This window comes from Bos indicus x Bos taurus, chromosome 5, assembly GCF_003369695.1.
Source record: "Bos indicus x Bos taurus breed Angus x Brahman F1 hybrid chromosome 5, Bos_hybrid_MaternalHap_v2.0, whole genome shotgun sequence".
Taxonomy (NCBI): domain Eukaryota; kingdom Metazoa; phylum Chordata; class Mammalia; order Artiodactyla; family Bovidae; genus Bos; species Bos indicus x Bos taurus.
The window spans coordinates 35,416,786-35,437,656 of NC_040080.1; the positions used below are offsets into that span (position 1 = coordinate 35,416,786).

Consider the following 20,871-nt stretch of genomic DNA (forward strand, 5'->3'; position numbering starts at 1 on the left):
AATTATAATCTTAAAAACACATTCTGTGTATGTTGTTAAATATATATATATAGAATTAATGTTTTTATAAAAACATGAATTACAACATTAACATATTTTTAACCTTCCATTCTTAAAAAAGAACACCAAGTGGAAAGATTTTATTTCTATGTGAACAATTATTTTAATAAAAGTAATCAATTTTATGCAAATTCGCCAAGATTCTTTAAAAACTGTATTAACACTTCTGTCTTTTAACTTCAGAGTTGTGTTTTTTCCTTAATTATCTAAAGCCAGTACTTATTTGATTCCAAGAAATGCCACACTAAATGGACTTATTTTTTAAGGCTATTCAAGTGGTGCCATCTCAATTATCTTTTCACATTTTTGTTCATGGTTTTCATTTTTATGATGGATCTAGCATAAAGCTTTGTTTCTCCAGTACAGAGTGGTTAAGAGCACAGGTTTTAGAGTCAAATAGACCTGCTTTTCAATTCCAGCATCGCCACTGTGTGATCTGGAACAAGCTGCTCAACTGCTCAATCCCTAAGATTTCATTTGCAAAACAGGGATATTACCTACCTCACAAAAATTATTCTATATTAGATAATTTGTGCATGGCAGTTAGCAAAGACTCAATAAATGGAGATAGTTACTCCTCAATGTCAATTTATTTTATTCAACTTAAACCCACCTATAATGGTGAATATCTTCAAATGATTTAGTATTATTTATGGCAAATACACAAAGAAAGCCCTCCCCAGTCCTCATGTACTGGTCCCTCATTGCACTGTACTCCTCTTGACCTGCTGTGTCGAGAATATCCAAGAGACAGGTTTCTCCATCAATTACTACTTGTTTCCTGTAGGAATCCTGAGAAGGGAGAAACACAGTCTGGGTTATCACGGTGCACCTTTTACTTCCAAAAAGGTGTTAGACACAACTCACAAACAAAAACCAATCCAATTCAAAACTGGGCAAATTGAATAGACAGGTTTCTAAAGAAAATACACAAATGGCCAATAAGTACATGAAAAGATGTTCAACCTCATTCAGGAAATGCAAATCAAAACGACAATGAGCTACAACTTCACTCCCATTAGAGTGGCTATGGAAAAAAAAAAAAAGGTAATATAATAAGTGCTAGTAAGGATGCAGAGAAACTCGATCCATCAATCCATTCCTAGGTATGTTAACAAAAGAACTGAAAGCAGAAACTCAAATACTTGTATGCCAATGGTCAAAGCATTACTTACAATAGCTAAAATGTAGAAACAACTCAAATGTTTGTTGGATAAAATGAATGGATAAATACAATGTGGTGTGATGGCATGACTGTACACACATACACATACACACACTGAGTGGAATATTATTCAGCCATAAAAAATGAAATTCTGATATATGCTATATAACACGGATGAACCTTGAAAACATTACACTAAATGTTGTCTGATACAAAAAGACAAACATTCTATGATTCCATTTATACTGAGACACCTAGAAAAGGTCAAGTCACAGAGACAAAAAGTAGGAAAGACGTTACCTGGGGCTGAGGAGAGGGGAATTGGAGAGTTATTATTTAATAGGCACAGAGTTTCAGTTTGGGATGAGGAAAAACTTCTGGAAATAGAGCTAATGGCTGTCCAATGTTGTGAATTTAACTTATTGTCACTCAACTGTACACTTAAAATTATGGCAATGATCAATTTTATGTGTATCTTACCACAGTTTTAAAAGTTTTTTTTAAAAAAAAGATGTTACAAGAAGAGTCAACAATGCAAGTGCACAGATTGATAACAAAAAGACCCAAAATTCTCTGTAAAGAAAAATAATTATTACAAAATGGGATAGCTCTATCAACTCTTACTATTCTGGATGATTTAGATGGCAAGAAAAACCAAGAAACTTACAAATAATTGTCATGCATTTATTTTACCTATAGTCAAGGGAATTCATAAGAGAATGGTCAATGCTGAGAATTTTCATATCCTCCATAGTCCATTTCTACAGTCCTGGGAACAGTATTTAACAGTCAGATAGATACTATGAAACTGCTAAAGAGAATAATTGTTCTGTCTGCAAATTCTGTGAGATCCCTAGTAAAAAAGAGAGGGAGTGGAAAAGAAAAAAGAAAGAGTTGGATACCTTAGAGGCACTGCAACTCAAAGAGGGAGTAAAGAAAAGAGGGTGAGTAACATAAGACTCCTGAAATGAAATTTGACTTTCCTCTGACTTTTGATTAGTCTGTGTGTATCTACTCAGTCACTCAGTCGTGTCCAACTCTTTGTGACCCCATGGACTGTAGCCTGACACACTCCCCTATCCATGGGATTTCCCAGGCAAGAATACTGGAGTGGGTTACCAGTCTCCTCCAGGGGATCTTCCCAACCCAGGGATCAAACCCGCATATCCTGCATTGGTAAGCGGATTCTTTATCACTGAGCCACCTGGGAACCTTTTGATTAATCCTCATGCCTAAAAGATTTCACACACTGTCTGCCAAAACAGACTTCAAAAAATAAGGGAAAGAGCTGGTGTAAGGTGAGGTCATGGAAGCAGAGGCAGGGCTAATAATGGGTATAAAGTATAAGCCTAAGGACACTGTTTCTTCTTGTTCCACCTTTAGTTCATGAATTACTTTACAAACCAATCTATTATTTAAAAAGTGGTCGTTAAAAATTATGTTTTTGGTAAAATGTCTGAAAAAATGTTCACGGCATGCAGAGTATTCTAAGATACACATGTGACATGTTCCCAGTATAGAGATACACATCTGTATAAACGTATCTATATATACATTAAAAAAACTCATGGTGGTATGTTTATTAATGTTAACAAAGGGTATGTCTCTGATGGAAAGAATTAATTTAATAAATAATTGATTACTTATCTTTTTTTGGTAACAGATATTATTTTTAATGTATTCCTTTGCCCCTTAATTTTAAAAAGTATGAAAGATTACCATATTAGACTATGATCTAGTGCTTATCTTTTAAAGTAAACTGTATTTTCCAAATGTCTATAATAAAAAGCTGTTGATCTCACTAGTCAGAAAAGAAGGATGAATATTTAGTTTTCTAAACAAGAAGCTCTTGACCAAAGATTTGAACATTTGGTTGACATTTTATTTTAGCCTAAAAGAGTTGGACACAACTTAGTGATTAAACAACAAAAGAAAACCAACAAATTCCCTTAATTAACCACTTGAAAGAACTCGTGTATATTATAAATTATTTAATAAAAACCAGTGTTTTCAAGGTATAATGAAAGAGCAGGAATTCAGAGCAAAGTACAGTGTATTCAAGTCAATCCATTCATTACCCAAGTGTGGCTACTGGGCATGTAAAACAGACCAAAGACTTTTCCTCACAGTCTTCACTTGCCAAAACTAGCGCAAGTTAACCTTATGGTTAATAGTTTCTTTAGTCTTTGAAATTTCCTATCAACAATGAATTACAGACTATAGTTTCTGGAGCCATACAGATCTATACCTAAGGTGTGGCTGGAGGATCACTCACATGTGATGACAGATACTGCCTCTAAAACAAACACCTCAGTAAATTCCCATTTACAAAATTTTCAAACACTCTGTGTTTCGAAAGGATGTAAAGTGGAATAGCAGCAGTTTCTGCATGTATTTCATAGCATGTTCCCAGGATGAACACTCCATCAAAGAGACTGGGAAACTGGGAAAGCAGTCTCTATTCATTCCTATTATCTTTTCCCTTCTAAGCCCTAAAGATACTGACAGCAAAGTTCTGATTCACATTCTGCTCTTGAAAAAAAATAATCTACAACCTGCCTATAAACAATGAGGTGGAATCTGCTGATTACAAAGAATAGGTTTAGGTTAAAAACGTAAACCCACTTTGGCCACCTCATGCAAAGAGCTGACTCACTGGAAAAGACTCTAACGCTGGGAGGGATCGGCAGCAGGAGGAGAACGGGACAACAGAGGATGAGATGGCTGGATGGCATCACCGACTTGATGGACGTGAGTTTGGGTGAACTCCGGGAGTTGGTGATGGACAGGGAGGCCTGGCGTGCTGTGGTCCATGGGGTTGCAAAGAGTCGGACACGACTGAGAGACTGAACTGAACTGAACTGAACAACGTAAACCAGTATTTCCCAAGTTAATTTTAACTAGAGTCATCCTTAGAAGTGTAACTAGTCACTGAGCTATATAAAAAGGCAATACAACTTGGTAAAAACTTAAGAACAAAAGTGTTACATGGTGAGATGTGATCTGAAAAGAACTGACAGGTTTTAAGACAAAGCAGACAGCAAGCACAACAAAAATGACACGTGAATACTAGAGCGTTTGTTCCAGCTTCAGAGCAGCCACAAGGAAAAAAGTATATGGAGGTAAGAAAAAATGTGTGTGTCAACGGAGACTCTTTCCCAAGATGAAAAGCCTCAATAAGCAAACGACAGCCCACAGGCCAAATCCTGCTCACTTGTTTTTGTGTGGCCTATGAGCCAAGAATAGTTTTTAGGTTTCTAAATGGTTGTTAAAAAAACAGATTATGTGACAAAGAACCAAATGATGCTTAACAGAAGTTTGCCAACCCCGCTCTAAGCTTATTAACGCCTTATCACAAATCTAAAGTACTCTTAACATATATTACTCCTTTTATTTGTAAAAAAACAAATCATCATTGAGAAAAAATACAGGTTATAAAGCATAACCAGTTTAAAACCACATAAATTCCACAATGAAACTAGTTAAAGATAAAGCAAGAAAAGGAATAAGACTTTACATTTTTAATTAGTGTTATTTCCAGAATAGTACTAATAATATAGAATAAACTTTTAGATCAGGTACATATGTTACTAACATCCTCTGGAAACTAGGATAAAAAAAAGCCACTTAAAAACTAACTCAACACAATAAAATGATAAATGAGGGAAAGTTATTCCATAATTTCCCCTTATTCCCAGCTAAAGTATTATTTTTTTAATTTAAAAAAGAAAAACTTTTCTAAATGAAATATACTATGCTGGCAAAAATTAAACACAGACTGAAGCCAAACATTTCTGGTGATACAGTTTACAGGTACAGCCCTTTGGGAAAGCAAGTATGGTACGTATCAAGAGCCACACAAATGTTCATAGCCTTTGACACAATAATGCTACTTATGGTAAAGGATGCTAAGAAAATACGGTTTACTTTCAAAAAACTATAGTTAAGAAATATACTTAACATGTATATCCCAAAACATTTTACCACAGAGCACAAAATTACAGACTTTTAATACCCACAATCTTATGCCATTTATCTATTTTCAAAATATACTCCAAATCCAAGCACTCAGCACCATCACCCTAGCCCAATGTGCTTGTGTCTCAGGCAATCTCCTACAATTGCTTTCTAGTGGTCGTTGCTAGTCCTACAATATATATTCTAACAGCAGCTGGTGATCATATTACAATCTGCAACTATATACTTATGTGTAATTATTCAAGTCGATATCCCCTGCGTGGCTGTACACTCCAGGATGGTTCAGCTTGCATCTGTTTTACTCACTACTATGTACCCTGTGTGTCAGTCTTGAACACTGCAGGTATTCAGTAGTTGAACAAATGAATAAACCACTCCACTGTAAACATATGAGGCACTATAAAACAGTCTTATAAAAACAGCTATAAGAATCAACCTCCCTGACTTCAAACTATACTACAAAGCTACAGTCATCAAGACAGTACGGTCCTGGCACAAAAAAATAAATACGGAACAATGGAACAAGACAGAAAGTCCAAAGATAAACCCATGCATATATGGACACCTTTTCTTTGACAAAGGAGGCAAGAACATACAACGGAGAAAAGACAGTGTCTTCAATAAGTGGTGCAATAAGCTGTCCTGGAAAAACTGGACACCTACATGTAAAAGAAAGACATTAAGAACACTCCCTAACACCATATACAAAAATAAACTCAAAACAGATTAAATACTTAAATGTAAGGCCAAAAACTATAAGGCTCTTAGAGGAAAACATAGGCAGTACACTCTTTGACATAAATCGCAGGAAGATTCTCTTTAACACACATCCTAGATTAACAGAAGTAAAAACAAAACAAAACAAAAAACAAATGGGACCCAGTAAAACTTAAAGTTTCTGCACAGCAAAGGAAACTATAAACAAGATGAAGATAACCCTCAAAATGGGAGAAAATAATTGCAAACATAGTAACCAACAGAGGATTAATCTCCAAAATATATAAACAGCTCATACAGCTTAATGTCAAAAAAATGAACATAATCAAAACATGCGCAGAAGACCTAAACAGACATTTCTCCAAAGAAGACATACAGACAGCCAATAAACACAAAAAAAGATGCTCAACACTGCTCATTATTCAGTTCAGTGGCTCAGTCCCATCCAACTCTTTGCAACCCATGGACTGCAGCATGCCAGGCTTGCATGTCTACCATCAACTCCCAGAGTTTACTCAAATTCATGTCCATTGAGTCCCTGATGCCATCCAACCATCTCTTCCTCTGTCGTCCCTTTCTCCTCCTGCCTTCAAGCTTTCCCAGCATCATGGTCTTTTCCAATGAGCTAGTTTTTCGCATCAGGTGACCAAAATATTGGAGCTTCAGCATCGGTCCTTCCAATGAATATTCAGGACTGATTTCCTTTAGAATTGACTGGTTTGATCTCTTTGCTGTCCAAGGGACTCTCAACAGTCTTCTCCAATACCACAGTTCAAAAGCTCATTATCAGAGAAATGCAAATCAAAACTACAAACCTCACATCAGTCAGAATGGCCATCATCAAAAAATTTACAAACAATAATGCTGGCGAAGATGAGATAAGGGAATCCTCCTGCATAGCTGTTAGAAATGTAAACTGACATAGTCACTATGGAGAACAGTGCGGAAATTCCTTAAAAAACTAGGAATAAATCTAACCATATGACCCCGCAATCCCACTACTGGGCACATACCCTGAGAAAAGCATAATTCTAAAAGACATATGTATCCCAATGTTCACTGCAGCAATATTTACCATAGCCAGGACTTGGAAGCAACCTAGATATCCATCAACAGATGAATGCATAAAGATGTGGTACATATATACAATGGAATATTACTCAGCCATAAAAAGGAACGGATTTGAGTCAGTTGTAGCGAGGTGAATGAACCTAGAACCTCTTACACAGAGTGAAATAAATCAGAAAGAGAAAAACAAATATTACATATTAACGCATATATATATACATGGAATCTAGAAAAGTAGTACTGATGACTCTAACAGAGAACAGGCTTGTGGATACATGGACACAATCAGGAAAGGTGAGAGTGGGGCAAACTGCGAACGTAGCACTGACATACACACACTATCACATATAAAACAGACAGCGGGAAGCTGCTATTTAACGCAGGGAGCTCAGCCTGGTGCTTTGTGATGACCTACAGGAGAAGGGTGGGGGAGGGGAGGAGGCTCAAGAGGCAGGGGATATATATTAATATGCAATTATGACTGATTCACGTTGTTGTATGGCAGAAATCAACACAATAATGTAAAGCGATTTTCCACTAATTAAAAAATAATAATAAACAGGGTGTACCCATCTCATCACCACTCACTCAACAACAGGTCTTACATTTTTATTTTTCTCAGTTTGTTAGACCAAAACCCTATTGTTTTAATATCTCCTTCTTTGAGTACTAGTAATGTTACATCGTTTTTCTTTTTCATATTTATTCCCATAACCTGTGTCCTTTGCCCTTTTGGGATTTTGGTCTTTTTTGTACTGACCCAAAGAAAGGCAATGCCAAAGAATGCTCAAACTACTGCACAATCTCACTCATCTCACATGCTAGTAAAGTAATGCTCAAAATTCTCCAAGCCAGGCTTCAGCAATACGTGAACCGTGAACTTCCAGATGTTCAAGCTCGTTGTAGAAAAGGCAGAGGAACCAGAGATCAAATTGCCAACATCTGGTGGATCACAGAAAAAGGAAGAGAGTTCCAGAAAAACATCGATTTCTGCTTTATTGACTATGCCAAAGCCTCTGACTGTGTGGATCACAATAAAATGTGGAAAATTCTGAAAGAGATGGGAATACCAGACCATCTGACCTGCCTCTTGAGAAACCTGTATGCAGTCAGGAAGCAACAGTTAGAACTGGACATGAAACAACACACTGATTTCAAACAGGAAAAGGAATATGTCAAGGCTGTATATTGTCACTCTGCTTATTTAACTTATATGCAGAGTACATCATGAGAAATGCTGGGCTGGAGAAAGCACAAGCTGGAATCAAGATTGCCGGGAGAAATATCAATAACCTCAGATATGCAGATGACACCACCCTTATGGCAGAAATGAAGAACTAAAGGGCCTCTTGATGAAAGTGAAGGAGGAGAGTGAAAAAGTTGGCTTAAAGCTCAACATTCAGAAAACTAAGATCATGGCATCTGGTCCCATCACTTCATGGGAAATAGATGGAGAAACAGTGTAAACAGTGTCAGACTTTAGTTTTTTGGACTCCAAAATCACTGCAGATGGTGACTGCACCCATGAAATTAAACAACGCTTACTCCTTGGAAGGAAAGTTACGACCAACCTAGACAGCATATTAAAAAGCAGAGGCATTTCTTTGCCAAAAAAGGTCCGTCTAGTCAAGGCTATGGTTTTTCCAGTAGTCATGCCTGTATGTGAGAGTCGGACTATAAAGAAAGCTGAGCGCAGAAGAATTGATGCCTTTGAACTGTGGTGTTGGAGAAGACTCTTGAGTCCCTTGGACTGCAGGGAGATCCAACCAGTCCATCCTAAAGGAGATCAGTCCTGAGTGTTCACTGCTGAAACTCCAATACTTTGGCCACCTGATGCAAAGAGCTGACTCATTTGGAAAGACACTGATGCTGGGAAAGATTGAGGGCAGGAGGAGAAGGGGATGACAGAGGATGAGATGGTTGGATGGCATCACCGACTCAATGGACGTTAAGTTTGGGTGAACTCCGGGAGTTGGTGATGGACGGGGAGGCCTGACGTGCTGCAGTTCATGGGGTCGCAAAGAGTCGGACATGACTGAGCGACTGAACTGAACCAACTAAAGTTTTTTAAAGTGTCTTCCAACTTATTAAAGTGTTTTCAAGTGTTGTTTTATGTGTAGAAACTGATCTGTAGACCCAACAGAGGAATTTGAAAGTTAAGAATAAATCTTTCAAGAATGAGATAAATTCACTTATCAGGACATCATTTTGTCATTTTTCTATTATAATTAACAGTAATCAAGGTATTCAATATGTTCATCTTCTCATACATTCAGCTGAGTTTTCCACTAAGGTAGTTAACCCTGTCATGAGAAAACATAGTACAGTAAACGGAAAATCTAAAGAAATTATAACTTTTACTCTCCGGGAGTTGGTGATGGACAGGGAGGCCTGGTGTGCTGCGATTCATGTGGTCGCAAAGAGTCAGACACGACTGAGCGACTGAACTGAACTGAAGAGTAATCATATTACTATTAATAGTAATTATGACAGCCAAGGCTTACTGAACCCTTATTTATATGTAGGATACTGTGATAAGCATATTACAAGCCTTATCCCATTTAATCTCCATCTTCATGCTGCTGATTCCATCAGATGCTCTTGTAAATATGAACAGGGCTGCTGGAAATGTCAGCTAATGTATTCTTTGAGGATTTACTTTTGAAATGTTTGTGAGATTTTCTTATTGTGCTATTGTAAGTATTTTTCATGTACAGCTCTATAACACCAACAGAAAAAATTGAGAAACTTTTACTCTTTCAATGCTCAAGTATTCTGTTACCCTTCTAAAAGATTCTATCATAGAATGATGTATGTGTAAGAACATACATGAACCCAACACCCAGGTCTCCCGGATTGCAGGTAGATTCTTTACCAGCTAAGCCACAAGGGAAGCCCAAGAAAGTGGGTAGCCTATCCCTTCTCCAGTGGATCTTCCTGACCCAGGAATCAAAGCGAGGTCTCCTGCATTGCAGGTAGATTTGTTACTGACTGAGCTATCAGGGAAGCATATTCCATACACTGGTTATAAATCATCAAAAGTGGTTGTACACAGCTAGTTCTCAAAGACAGCTAGAACATACAATAGCCTTGTATGTTAGAATTACAATATAGAAACAAAGAATTTGGGACATACAAACACAGGCGTATTTATTAGTTCATTCCCACCTGCTGCTGCTGCTGCTAAGTCACTTCAGTCGTGTCCGACTCTGTGCGACCCCATAGACGGCAGCCCACCAGGCTCCACCATCCCTGGAATTCTCCAGGCAAGAACACTGGAGTGGGTTGCCATTTCCTTCTCCAATGCATGAAAGTGAAAAGTGAAAGTAAAGTCGCTCAGACCTACCTACTCCTTTCTCCCTTGCATCATAGGAACACTTACTAAAAATCCACTAGGTATCATATACTGTGCCAGGCATTAATAAAGTTTCTAACCTCAAAGAACTAGGTCTGGTGAAAGAGCTATGAATGTAAACATATGATTACAACTCAATGAAATAAATGCAAAACGCCTTATGTAGAACAAGATGGCAAATAAAAGAAGAGATCAACTTTGCTTATATGAATTAAGAAAGACAGGAGGACCACTCCAGGCAGAAAGGTGCACAGATAGCACAGAAACATGAAACAGCATGCTCAGTACATGGAACCAACAAGTCCTTCTAAGAGACTATAGGCAATTAGAAGTGAAACTGCACCATCAAGCAGAGGCCAGGTTATGGAGGGTCTAATAAGCCATTTTAAGAAGTTTTGAACTTCACTGTATACTAAGTCATGAAAAGGTTTTTAAGTAGGGGGAGGATCGAATTGACATGATTCACTATTATTATGGCTCACCGCATTATTATGACAAATTATAGAAAGAGCCCAAACTAGAGGCTGGAAGAGAGGTTTCAGAAGCTTTTACAAGAACCTGAAGTAAGGCAGCAACAGTAGTAAGACGGAGAAGATTAAACAGTTTTAATAAATACTTAACGGGTAAAACGGACAGAAAAACCCTCATATATCCCTACAGCAACGTTTACAGCACTGTCATTCAAAATAGCCCAAAAGAGGACACTATCCAAGTGCCTATCAACTGATGACTACATAAATAAATATTCATACAAGAGAATATTATTCAGCCATAAAGAGGAATGAAGTATCGAAACACAACATAGATGAACCCTGAAAAATTATCCTACATGAAGGAAACCAGACACAAAAGGCCACATATTGCATGATTTCAATTAAATATTTAGAATAGGCAAATCCACAAAGACAGAAAATGGATTAATAGTTGCCAGGGGCTGACTGGAGAAGGGTTTGGGTCATAACTGCTAATTGGTATAGACTTAAACAGGGTGATGGTGATAGTTGCGTAACTTTGTGAATATACTAAAAACCACTGAACTGTACATTTTAAGAGGGTGAATTTTATGTTATGTGAATTATATTTCCATTGTTTTAAATGGCACAGCTGACTGTTTAGAGATGAGAACTTAAGAGGAAGGGGAAAGGAAAAGATGGGTTCAATCTGAGGCATGTTAAATTTCATGTTTGTAGGTTGCTCTGGTGCTATGACCTGCAGGCAGCTTTGAAACACAGGTCTGATGCTCAGGGCCAAAGTCATCCAAACTAGAGATATACTCCTGAACCTTGCATATGTGGCAGCTGCACAACTCCACTTACTTGTGGTGTGCGTGCGTTCAGTTGCTTAGTCATGTCCGACTCTTTGTGACCCTTTGAACTGTAGCCCATGAGGCTCCTCTGTCCATGGGATTTCCCATGCAAGAATACTGGAGTAGGTTGCCATTTCCTTCTCCAGGGTTATCTTCCCGACCCAGGGATCAAACCCACATCTCCTGTGTCTTCTGCACTGCAGGAAATCTTCTTTACCCACTAAGCCATCAGGCAAGGCCACGTGTGGTGTGTGAGTATGCACAAACTACTTAATCTGTAGTGTACCCTAAGCTGCCATTCCTTTAGCTATAAAAGTGGGTAAATAATAATACATAGGACTTTGTATACAGGTTAAAGACCATGAAAATTCCTTTATAAAATGAAAAGTCCTATAAAAAGCTAACTGAACATCTACACCTGGACCACTTTTCCCAAAACCACTCACTGTATTTCAAAATAAATATAATGGAGCTAGATAAGATCCAGGAAAAAAGAGCTAAAACTCTGAGGTTTATGAAGGATTTCTGTACTGATTAGGGAGCAAGGGTGTTAAAAGAGCTTGTTCTCACGGCAGAATTCTGATTAAGACATTCATTAAAAGTAAGAATAAAGAAAACAAAGACTTCTTTCAAATGATGGATATTTGAAATTATAAAAACCCATCGACTCTTAGCTTAGGACTAGAGAATAAAATGGGTACTATGCCCAAGAGATAAAACTAGTTCAAAAATCTGAATAAACTCAAGGAAAATTTGAATGACAAAGTTTCGAAAATAAGCCTATATCTGTAACCTGTTGAAGTCATGTGGCATTCTCCCACAAATTATCACTCGATGTCAAAGTCAGATTGGATCCATCATGGATCCAATCTTAATAATTACAGATGCCAATATAATTTTCATATATTGAATTATGTACCTCTCAGCTATTCTTTAATTGGCCTAATACCAATTTCTTTGTATATTTTTATCTCTAATACATCTGTATTATTCAATTCCTCAAGGTTTTAAAGGGGGGAAGAAAATAAATATCAAGTAATCTAATAGTACCTAATACTCTAGTGACTCTTCTCCCTCAAAAATGAGGATGTATTTTTCCCTCTCAAACAGTATATATGCATTAAAAAAAAAAAATACTATGGAGAGTGTGGCATATGTCCTACCATATTTTATGTACATATTCCCATACAAAGGGCTATGATACAGCTTCTCTTACATAATGAACCATTTTTCAATGTCAGTACATACAGATCTACTTAATCCCTTCCAAAAACTGTGTAATATCATTTATATAAATATGCCATAACTTACTTCACCCATTCCTTACTAGTAGATGTGTAGATTATTTTCACTTTTAAAAATTGTAAACAGTGCAATAAACACTCCTGGATATACATTTAAACATTTATCCAATTGAATCTTTCAGGTAAATTTCTGTAAGTGGGATCAATTGACATGTGGTTTCCATTTTGACATGTATTGCTAAACTGATGACCTCCAGAAAAGTTTACAATAATGTATGTTCCCATTGCATCATAAAGAGTACACATTTTTCCATACCTTTCCAGGTGTGCTATCATTCTAATCTTAGCCATCATAAAATAAAAAATGTTATTTATGGAATTCCCTGATGGTTTAGTGGTTAAGACTCCACACTGTCACTGCCGAAAGCATAGGTTCAATCCCTGACTGGGGAACTAAGATACCCTAAGCTGCAGAGTGCAGCCAAAAAAAAAAAAGTTATTTATTGTTTTTACTTGCATGGCCATATTAATGAAGTATCCCTTAATATGGTTCTACATCACCTTTTGTGTGAGTGTGGACAAGTTGGCTATTTGTGTGCTTAGCCCCCACACCCCCGTTTTTATCTTTTTGGATGTTTGCTTTTTTCTAATTCAGATACAGAAGAAAGTCCTGACTTGACAGATGATGCAAATAGTTTTCCCAGGTTTTCATCTGTCTTGTATTTTTGTTAAAGATGTCTTAATTTCCATGTAGCCAAACAGCTCAACTTTTTCCTAAATGGTTTAAGAATGCTTTGAAAAAGTGAAAAGAATCCCTACTTTTCTTAATGGAGAAAAATATTTAATCCCAAGTCTATAAATAAAAAAGCTAACCTAATGTTAAATAACTCAATCTGTGTTAACTGACACTATCATTTTTACTTCCACAGCTAATGTTTAACATTAATTAATGTTGATTAATTAATATTTAAAATTTATATATAGGAGAGAAAGATACAGAGGAAAAATGAACTCATGATTTTCAAATAAAATCTACCTCTTAGCTCTGTCTGCTGAAACGGGTCTAGAAGCAGTGACATCTCAGTAGCAACAAGAACACCCAATATCCAGGTCTTGATGTCTAATCAGCATTCCCTATTAAAATGAATTAGGGCCCATTAGACAAATGGCTGAGTCCAAGATAGGGACAGGTAAAGTGAACCTGGAACATACTGTGCCAGAAAGTAAGGAAGAGTTCAAAAACTGATGGAAATATGTCAATAAGATACAGAGGCCAGCTTAAAAGCAATTTCACTGGTCATATCAAAAATGAATGTGAGCATAAAAATCAGTGATTATAGGAATAGACTTTAAAACATCAAATGAAAAAAGAACCTGTGAGTCACTACTGATATAAATTAGACAAACCAAATAAATAAAGAGAGGGGAGAGAAGAGAGAACCCTTACTTATGGTAGCTGTCAACTAATAAATGCAGAAGTAATGACAGAGTCAGGTTACCCACCATTGTGCCGTCACGATGGTGGTAGTTTAACATGATGAGAATTATCAGTGGCTGCTACAACCCACTGGGTGCGAGTATATTGGAGAACAAGATATTTACAGTCTCAAAGCATCTCCCCACAGAGTACCTATTATAAAGAATTAAAGATAACTTCACAGAGATAAAACTGATAGATATGAGATAGCTATGACATTAGCCACTAACCAGTGTTAACATAACACCATTAATAATGCAACAAGCCAGGATCTTGTGCCTCCTGATGTGATACCCCAAGGAGGGTATGACATCACTTTCAGAGTATTTCTACCAAAGTATTTCTACCAAAAATGTTTAATCTGAACCTGACCATAGGGAAACCATCAGACAAAACTAAATGAGAAGATGTTCCACAAAACAACTGGCCTGAATTCTTCAAGATGTGCCACTGTCATGAATGACTGAGAAAAGCTGAGAAACTTCTAGACTGTGAGATGTGACAGCTAATTTGTGATCCTGAGATCAGGGGGAAAAAAAACTGCTAAAAGCACATTCTGGAAACTGATAACATTTGACTACGGAGTATATATTAGACTTTTTATCAGTGTTGAACTTCCTAAATTTTGTCATTGTGTTGGAGTTATACAAGAAATTATCCTTGCTGTTAGAAGATAGTCAGCAAGCTTGTTCCAAAAAGGACTAGACAGTAATTGGTCTCTTGCAACCACTCAACTCTGCCACTGCAGTGCAAAAGCTACACTACAAGCAGCTGTGCCCCAATTAAACTTGACAAAAACAGAAACAAGCTTTACTGGGCCAACAGGCAGGTCAGTTTGCAGACCCCTGTATCCAGAGGAAAGGGGTCCCAACATACTCAACTTATTTTCAAAGAATTCAACAAACATAAATAATGTGTATTCAAGTATGTGTGGGTACATGCAACTTACTTTCAAAGAATTCAGCAAACATAAATAATATGTATTCAAGTATGCGTGTGTACATAGGGCTTCCCAGGTAGCATTAGTGGTAAAGAACCTGCCTGCCAATGCAGGAGACGTAAGAGAGTGGGTTCGGTCCCTGGGTTGGGAAGATTCCCTGGAGGGGGACATGGCAACACACTCCAGTATTCTTGCCTGGAGAACCCCACGGACAGCGGAGCCTGGTGGGCTACAGTCCATGGAATCGCAAACAGTCGGACACGACTGAAGTAACTCAGCACTTATGGATGCTCACAGAGAGGTATACACACTTAAAACAAGTTTGTGTAGTTTAAAGCTAAGAGGTATTCACTGTACAATTTTTTTTTAACTACTTTTCCATGGGTTTCAGTTCAGGCAGTTCAGTCACTCAGTCGTGTCCAACTCTGCAACTCCATGAATCGCAGCACGCCAGACCTCCCTGTCCATCACCAACTCCCGGAGTTCACTCAGACTCATGTCCATTGAGTCAAAGATGCCATCCAGCCATCTCATCCTCTGTCGTCCCCTTTTCCTCCTGCCCCCAATCCATCCCAGCATCAGAGTCTTTTCCAATGAGTCAACTCTTCGCATGTTGAAATGTCCCAAATAGAAAGTTCAAAAATTACCAAAGGTAAGCACTGTATCCCTATTTAATCCTCTAAAATATTTTATTTTTACTACCCATTTTTAATTTTATTATATTAAGATCACAATAATATAACTGTTCCATAAACCTAGGTACTATGAGATAATATAATTAAGATATAAGAAATCTATTGCCCTCCTAAAGCATAAAGCCTCTAAGTTACACACAATTAGGATTACTGTCTATAAACAGTAGATCTGCTTCCAAATATGTCTAAGACTATTAAGCTCCACAACGGCAATGATCTGGTGGCCCCTTTTGTTTCTCAATGTATTTGTAGACCCTAGGAAGGCTGCATGGTACTGAGTAGGCACTGAATAACATTTATGAAATTAAGAAATTAATTACATGGTAAATCAGAATCTTATGAGATGCCAAACCATAAAAAGTTTTCCTTTTATTTCCATGGCCAACTTTCATTTGAATGTTTTTAAAGCTTTGTATTTATAAAAACTCCCAAGTTAGAATAAAACATGCCCAATAATTTTTAACATTCAGGTCTCAATAAATAGTTATTATTAAATAAATATTCTTAAATTGACCTAAATACAGTACCTGAATTTTGTGTTAGTTTATTCTAAAAACAAATTAACACAATAAGGTACTCTCAATTATTCTACAGTCCTATAAAACTGCACATAATGTTATCTTTCAGCTTGTCACTTTTGAATAGGCCATTCCTAACACCCCACGAAATTCATCACTAAGCTTTGAACTCTGTAAGGCACCTCCTGTGTGCACCAAAGAAACTCATAGACCTGAAGTGCCACTTCTTGTCCCCTCAGACAAAGCAGCCTCAATCAATGTTAACAAGGGCACCGCCCTGATTTCTTCACATTGCTGCTTTTCCACTTAGTTAAAAATATTCACTCACATATTTATTTACGCCTAACTAGTCCACACTAATCTTAATACTAGCAGAGAAAAACTGATACTTTACATTGTTAAAACATATAAGACTTTTAAATAAAATTTATAGTTATAAATTGTTTATACCCACAGCTTAAATAGAAAAAAATCCAAATTTAGGATTTCAATTGTTATTATAAAAGCAAGTAAGTTGACCAGTAGAGGGCACTCAGTTGAAAGTAGGGGGGTGGTTGAAGAGAGGCCACAGCCTTGAAGAGAAAGAAAGGCATTTACAAAACTGCTGTGTACCTTGTTTTAAAAACAACAATGTTTTTACAGAACTCCAGAGTAAGCTAATATACTGCTAGTTTAGAAAATGAAAGGTTTCCATCTATACTATGTTAAAAGAAAAAAAATCTAACATAAACCACTCTCACGGACTTGAATCTCACAACTTACAGAATGTTTAAAGCTGTATGCAATGCATATTAGGGTCTCAGCCTGGGCACTACTGACATCTAGGGCCATGTCATTTTGCGGGGGGCTGTCCCATGCACTACAGGGAGGTTAACAGAACCCTCGACCTCTCTATCCACTATAGATGCCAGTAGCAGTCCCCATCCTCAAGCTGTGACAACCAAAATTGTCTCCAGATGATTGACAAATGTCCCCTGAGGGGCAAAGTCACCACCCATTCCTCCTTAGTACCTACCGATACACTGTTTTTTTTTTTTTTTTAAACAAAAAAGAAAGACAAAAGAAAATTAACAGCTTATATCATTAAACAGTGCTTTTCTTAAATTCCTCTTTAATACTGACTTAATTCTCTAAAGTTTAAATACCTTAATCAGCAAGTAAATTCCACAATTAACATGGAATTTTTTTTTTCAAAGAGAAACTGATATATCTTGGCGAATAAACAGCTCAGAGCGCTAAAGATGGAACCAATCAATCCAATTACAAATCCATTCTTCCTTATTGAGGAGAGAACTGTTTCATCAGAGACTGAATTATAAATGTCACATTAACAGAAGCATGCAGATGTCAATGAATTGGAGCCCGGGAGAAAATACTTCTTATATCTATTTTTATATTATATCCAGTAGATACTGGTTATATATTTGCTAACTGATCACCTGATCCTTCCAATCTCTACTTCCATTTTCCTGCTTCCACCAAATTTGACCTTAGAAAACACATTTCAGAGAATATATTTTTATAATAACTATGACCTCCAAACTATTAAAGTACACATTATTTCTAGCCTAGTATTGTGTGTGAGGACTGAGTTTTTAATCCTGCACCACTAAAAAGGTCTTTCGTTCCCTCTCAGAACTCATAGATGAGCTTCATAAAAGATAAAGATAAAATCTTCTGAGCATAGAAGTAAAGGTGATTATCATGTAAATATAAACATGCTCCATCCATGCATCATACCCAATTCTGTATCAATCTCTGCCATTAAGATGCCATCAGATAGAACGCTGAGTTCAAATTTTGATATACTGGGAAATCCGAATCAGCCTCCAATATTAAATATTTTCTTAATTTGAAGGCCATTTTTTTCATTTTTAAAAAGCTATACAAGAGTACAGTGGAAATTCCACTTAACTTGATCTCAGAAAACTTAAAATTCTATCACTTACTAGCTAAGTATCCTTAAGCAAGTTACAACCTCTCAGAGACCATTGTTATTAATAAAATGAAACTATGACCACCTTTCTTACAGTATAAATCTCTGCAAATTCTAAACAACTAGAAAATAAGGTATTACTTAATTAGACATTTTTCTCTAAACTTCTTTCCCCTTGTTTTAATGCAGAAAAACTGATGAGAATTCCAAATGTGCCAAGTCTATGTCCTCTCTTATTTTCTCTGACCTACAGTGTTCACCAATCAAAACCTTTAGCAGTAGCGATGCTCACTATTCTTCAACTTTTTATAAAAATGTCATGTATTTTTGTTTATTAAAATAAACTACTGGATCTCCTGCTTTTCTTCTAGTTGAACTACACCAAGAATTTAATGTGTCAGTTCCCTCAGAGACTCACTGTCACTTGGGAGATAAGAGACAATCTCCGAAACCTTTTCCCAGGTGACTACTCTAGTGACGGGACGTCAGTTTCAAAGTTCACAGGTAATCAATGCTTCCCTGGGTCAAGTCTTCTGATTTGGCAGAAATCATATCAGAGTTAATGGGTTTGAATTTATAAGCTTTTTCTTCCCCCCCAAATAAAGGAGAGCCTTTTAGCTTTATTTAAAATTTATATTACACTTAAACAATTTTGACCAAAAGGTTTCCTAACCTTTTTTTTAAAATCACATTCTAAATGTATCATTCTTGACCTCTGATAGGAAACAGAGCATAATGGAATTCCTCAGATTTTCAGAGAAGATGGGCACTTCTGCTACAACCATGTTCCAGAATCCCAGGAAAACCACCGTGCTTTGCTTAACTTAAATTCTATTAAAACTCCTTTTTACTTCCAATTTAAATGGCGGAGTATGCTGGCTTTAGGAACAGGTGAACTATTTAATCCTCCTCAAAGTGAAAAATAAACCCATCAGCACTGAACTGACTTGCCAAGAGGAAATACAGAGTGACTCTTACATAGGTGGGTCACTTAAGTTAGACTCCTTTTTACTAATGAGAAATTATTAAACCTGGAAGCCATGTAAAAGTTGATTCTGTGTTTAATTCAGATCTTTGCAAATAAGAGTGTTTTTCTTCATCTTCTTTCCTACAGTACCAAAAATATTTGACATTTCCTTATGAACAGTTATCTACTCAATCCTCAAAATGCTACACCACAGACATCTTCCCATGGCCAACAATGTCCTCAGAAACTACCTGAGTGCAGTCAAGGTGGTTTGTTTTTTTAAAGACATTACACACATAGCATCCTAACGGGGCATTGTGACCTGTTCTAGGCTCTACAGCTTGGGATGCTGAGAAAGTTCTGGGAAATTTTTCAGAGCTGATTAAAAATCTGGTAATATCAGATCCAGAATAAAAGTCAAAGGATTAGGATTGCTTAACCTGGAATAAAGAAGTCTAAGAAATAATCTAACAACATAAATCTATTTCAAAGATGAGCTGGTACTATGTTAAACTTAACAGGAAGATTCAGACCATGCAAGAAACATACTAATAAGTACATTCTGGAAATTAGTTAAGAAGGACAGTTATGTGCCAGTCCCTCCTGCAGGTCTTTGGGATTAAATAAACCCTTATCTGCGTCGAAGCATCTGAGTACAGTTCTGCCAGAAGGCAGTAGGGACTACTACCTGACCTCTCAAGCTCTCTGCCAGGCCTTTATTCTATCATTTTGCTGTTAGCCATCCTTTGGTTCATTTTCACAAAACTGAAGAAGTCTGAAAATTATTAAGTAATCAATTTGTAATTAAAAAAACAATTCTAACACGGCCTTGAATAAATCGAAAAAGGGCTGAAAAGCAAAGGGAAGGCTTGGTGGTGGTACCCTTATATATCAGCTGATATACATACCCACAGAAGCAAAGAATGAGCTTTCTAAAATGTATCAGGTAGTTGTAGGTTCTCCACTACTTCAACATGAAAAGAAAATATGAAAATACTACTAAACAAATGCTTTTAATTATCAAGTGATTATACATCACCAGTGTCAACTCTACATGTGACATCAAAATACCAAAAAAAAAAACACACACACAACCAAAACCCCATAAAAACAAAAGCCACCTTTTTAAAAATGACTATTAGATATGTCTCATTTTACAGACAAGAGGTAAATTCACATTTTCATCCTCTGAGAAAACTCTGTAATACACTTCCAATCAAAATACACATACACTAACACAAAGTGAAGTCACAGTATTACTATCCTGAGAGAAGACGGGCTGGGCTCTCATACCTGTGGTTACTTATAACATCAAAGGAAAGCTGGGAAACCCAAGTACATTTCAGTTAATGTAATAAAACTATGATTAGTATAACTGCCTTATAATGAGTAGTCAGTGAAAATGATCAGAGAAACCATTTTTTGTACCCAAAGGATGGGCCTGC

At 36.8% G+C, this 20,871-nt stretch overlaps 1 protein-coding gene and 1 long non-coding RNA gene across 7 annotated transcripts in view; one reads left to right on the forward strand and one right to left on the reverse strand.

Moving 5' to 3' along the window:
- KRAS (KRAS proto-oncogene, GTPase) overlaps positions 1–20,871 on the reverse strand; it is a 42,525-nt gene that overhangs the window by 17,558 nt on the left and 4,096 nt on the right. For all 6 annotated transcript variants that reach the window (XM_027541562.1, XM_027541563.1, XM_027541561.1 and 3 more), the window contains exon 3: positions 674–852. In XM_027541562.1, coding sequence (XP_027397363.1) covers positions 674–852 — 179 coding nt within the window. The remainder of the gene's footprint in view (positions 1–673; positions 853–20,871) is intronic.
- On the forward strand, positions 15,852–20,027 carry LOC113892574. Its single transcript, XR_003511084.1, has 3 exons — positions 15,852–15,962; positions 18,831–18,963; positions 19,182–20,027. It is a non-coding gene; the product is annotated as an uncharacterized LOC113892574 (long non-coding RNA).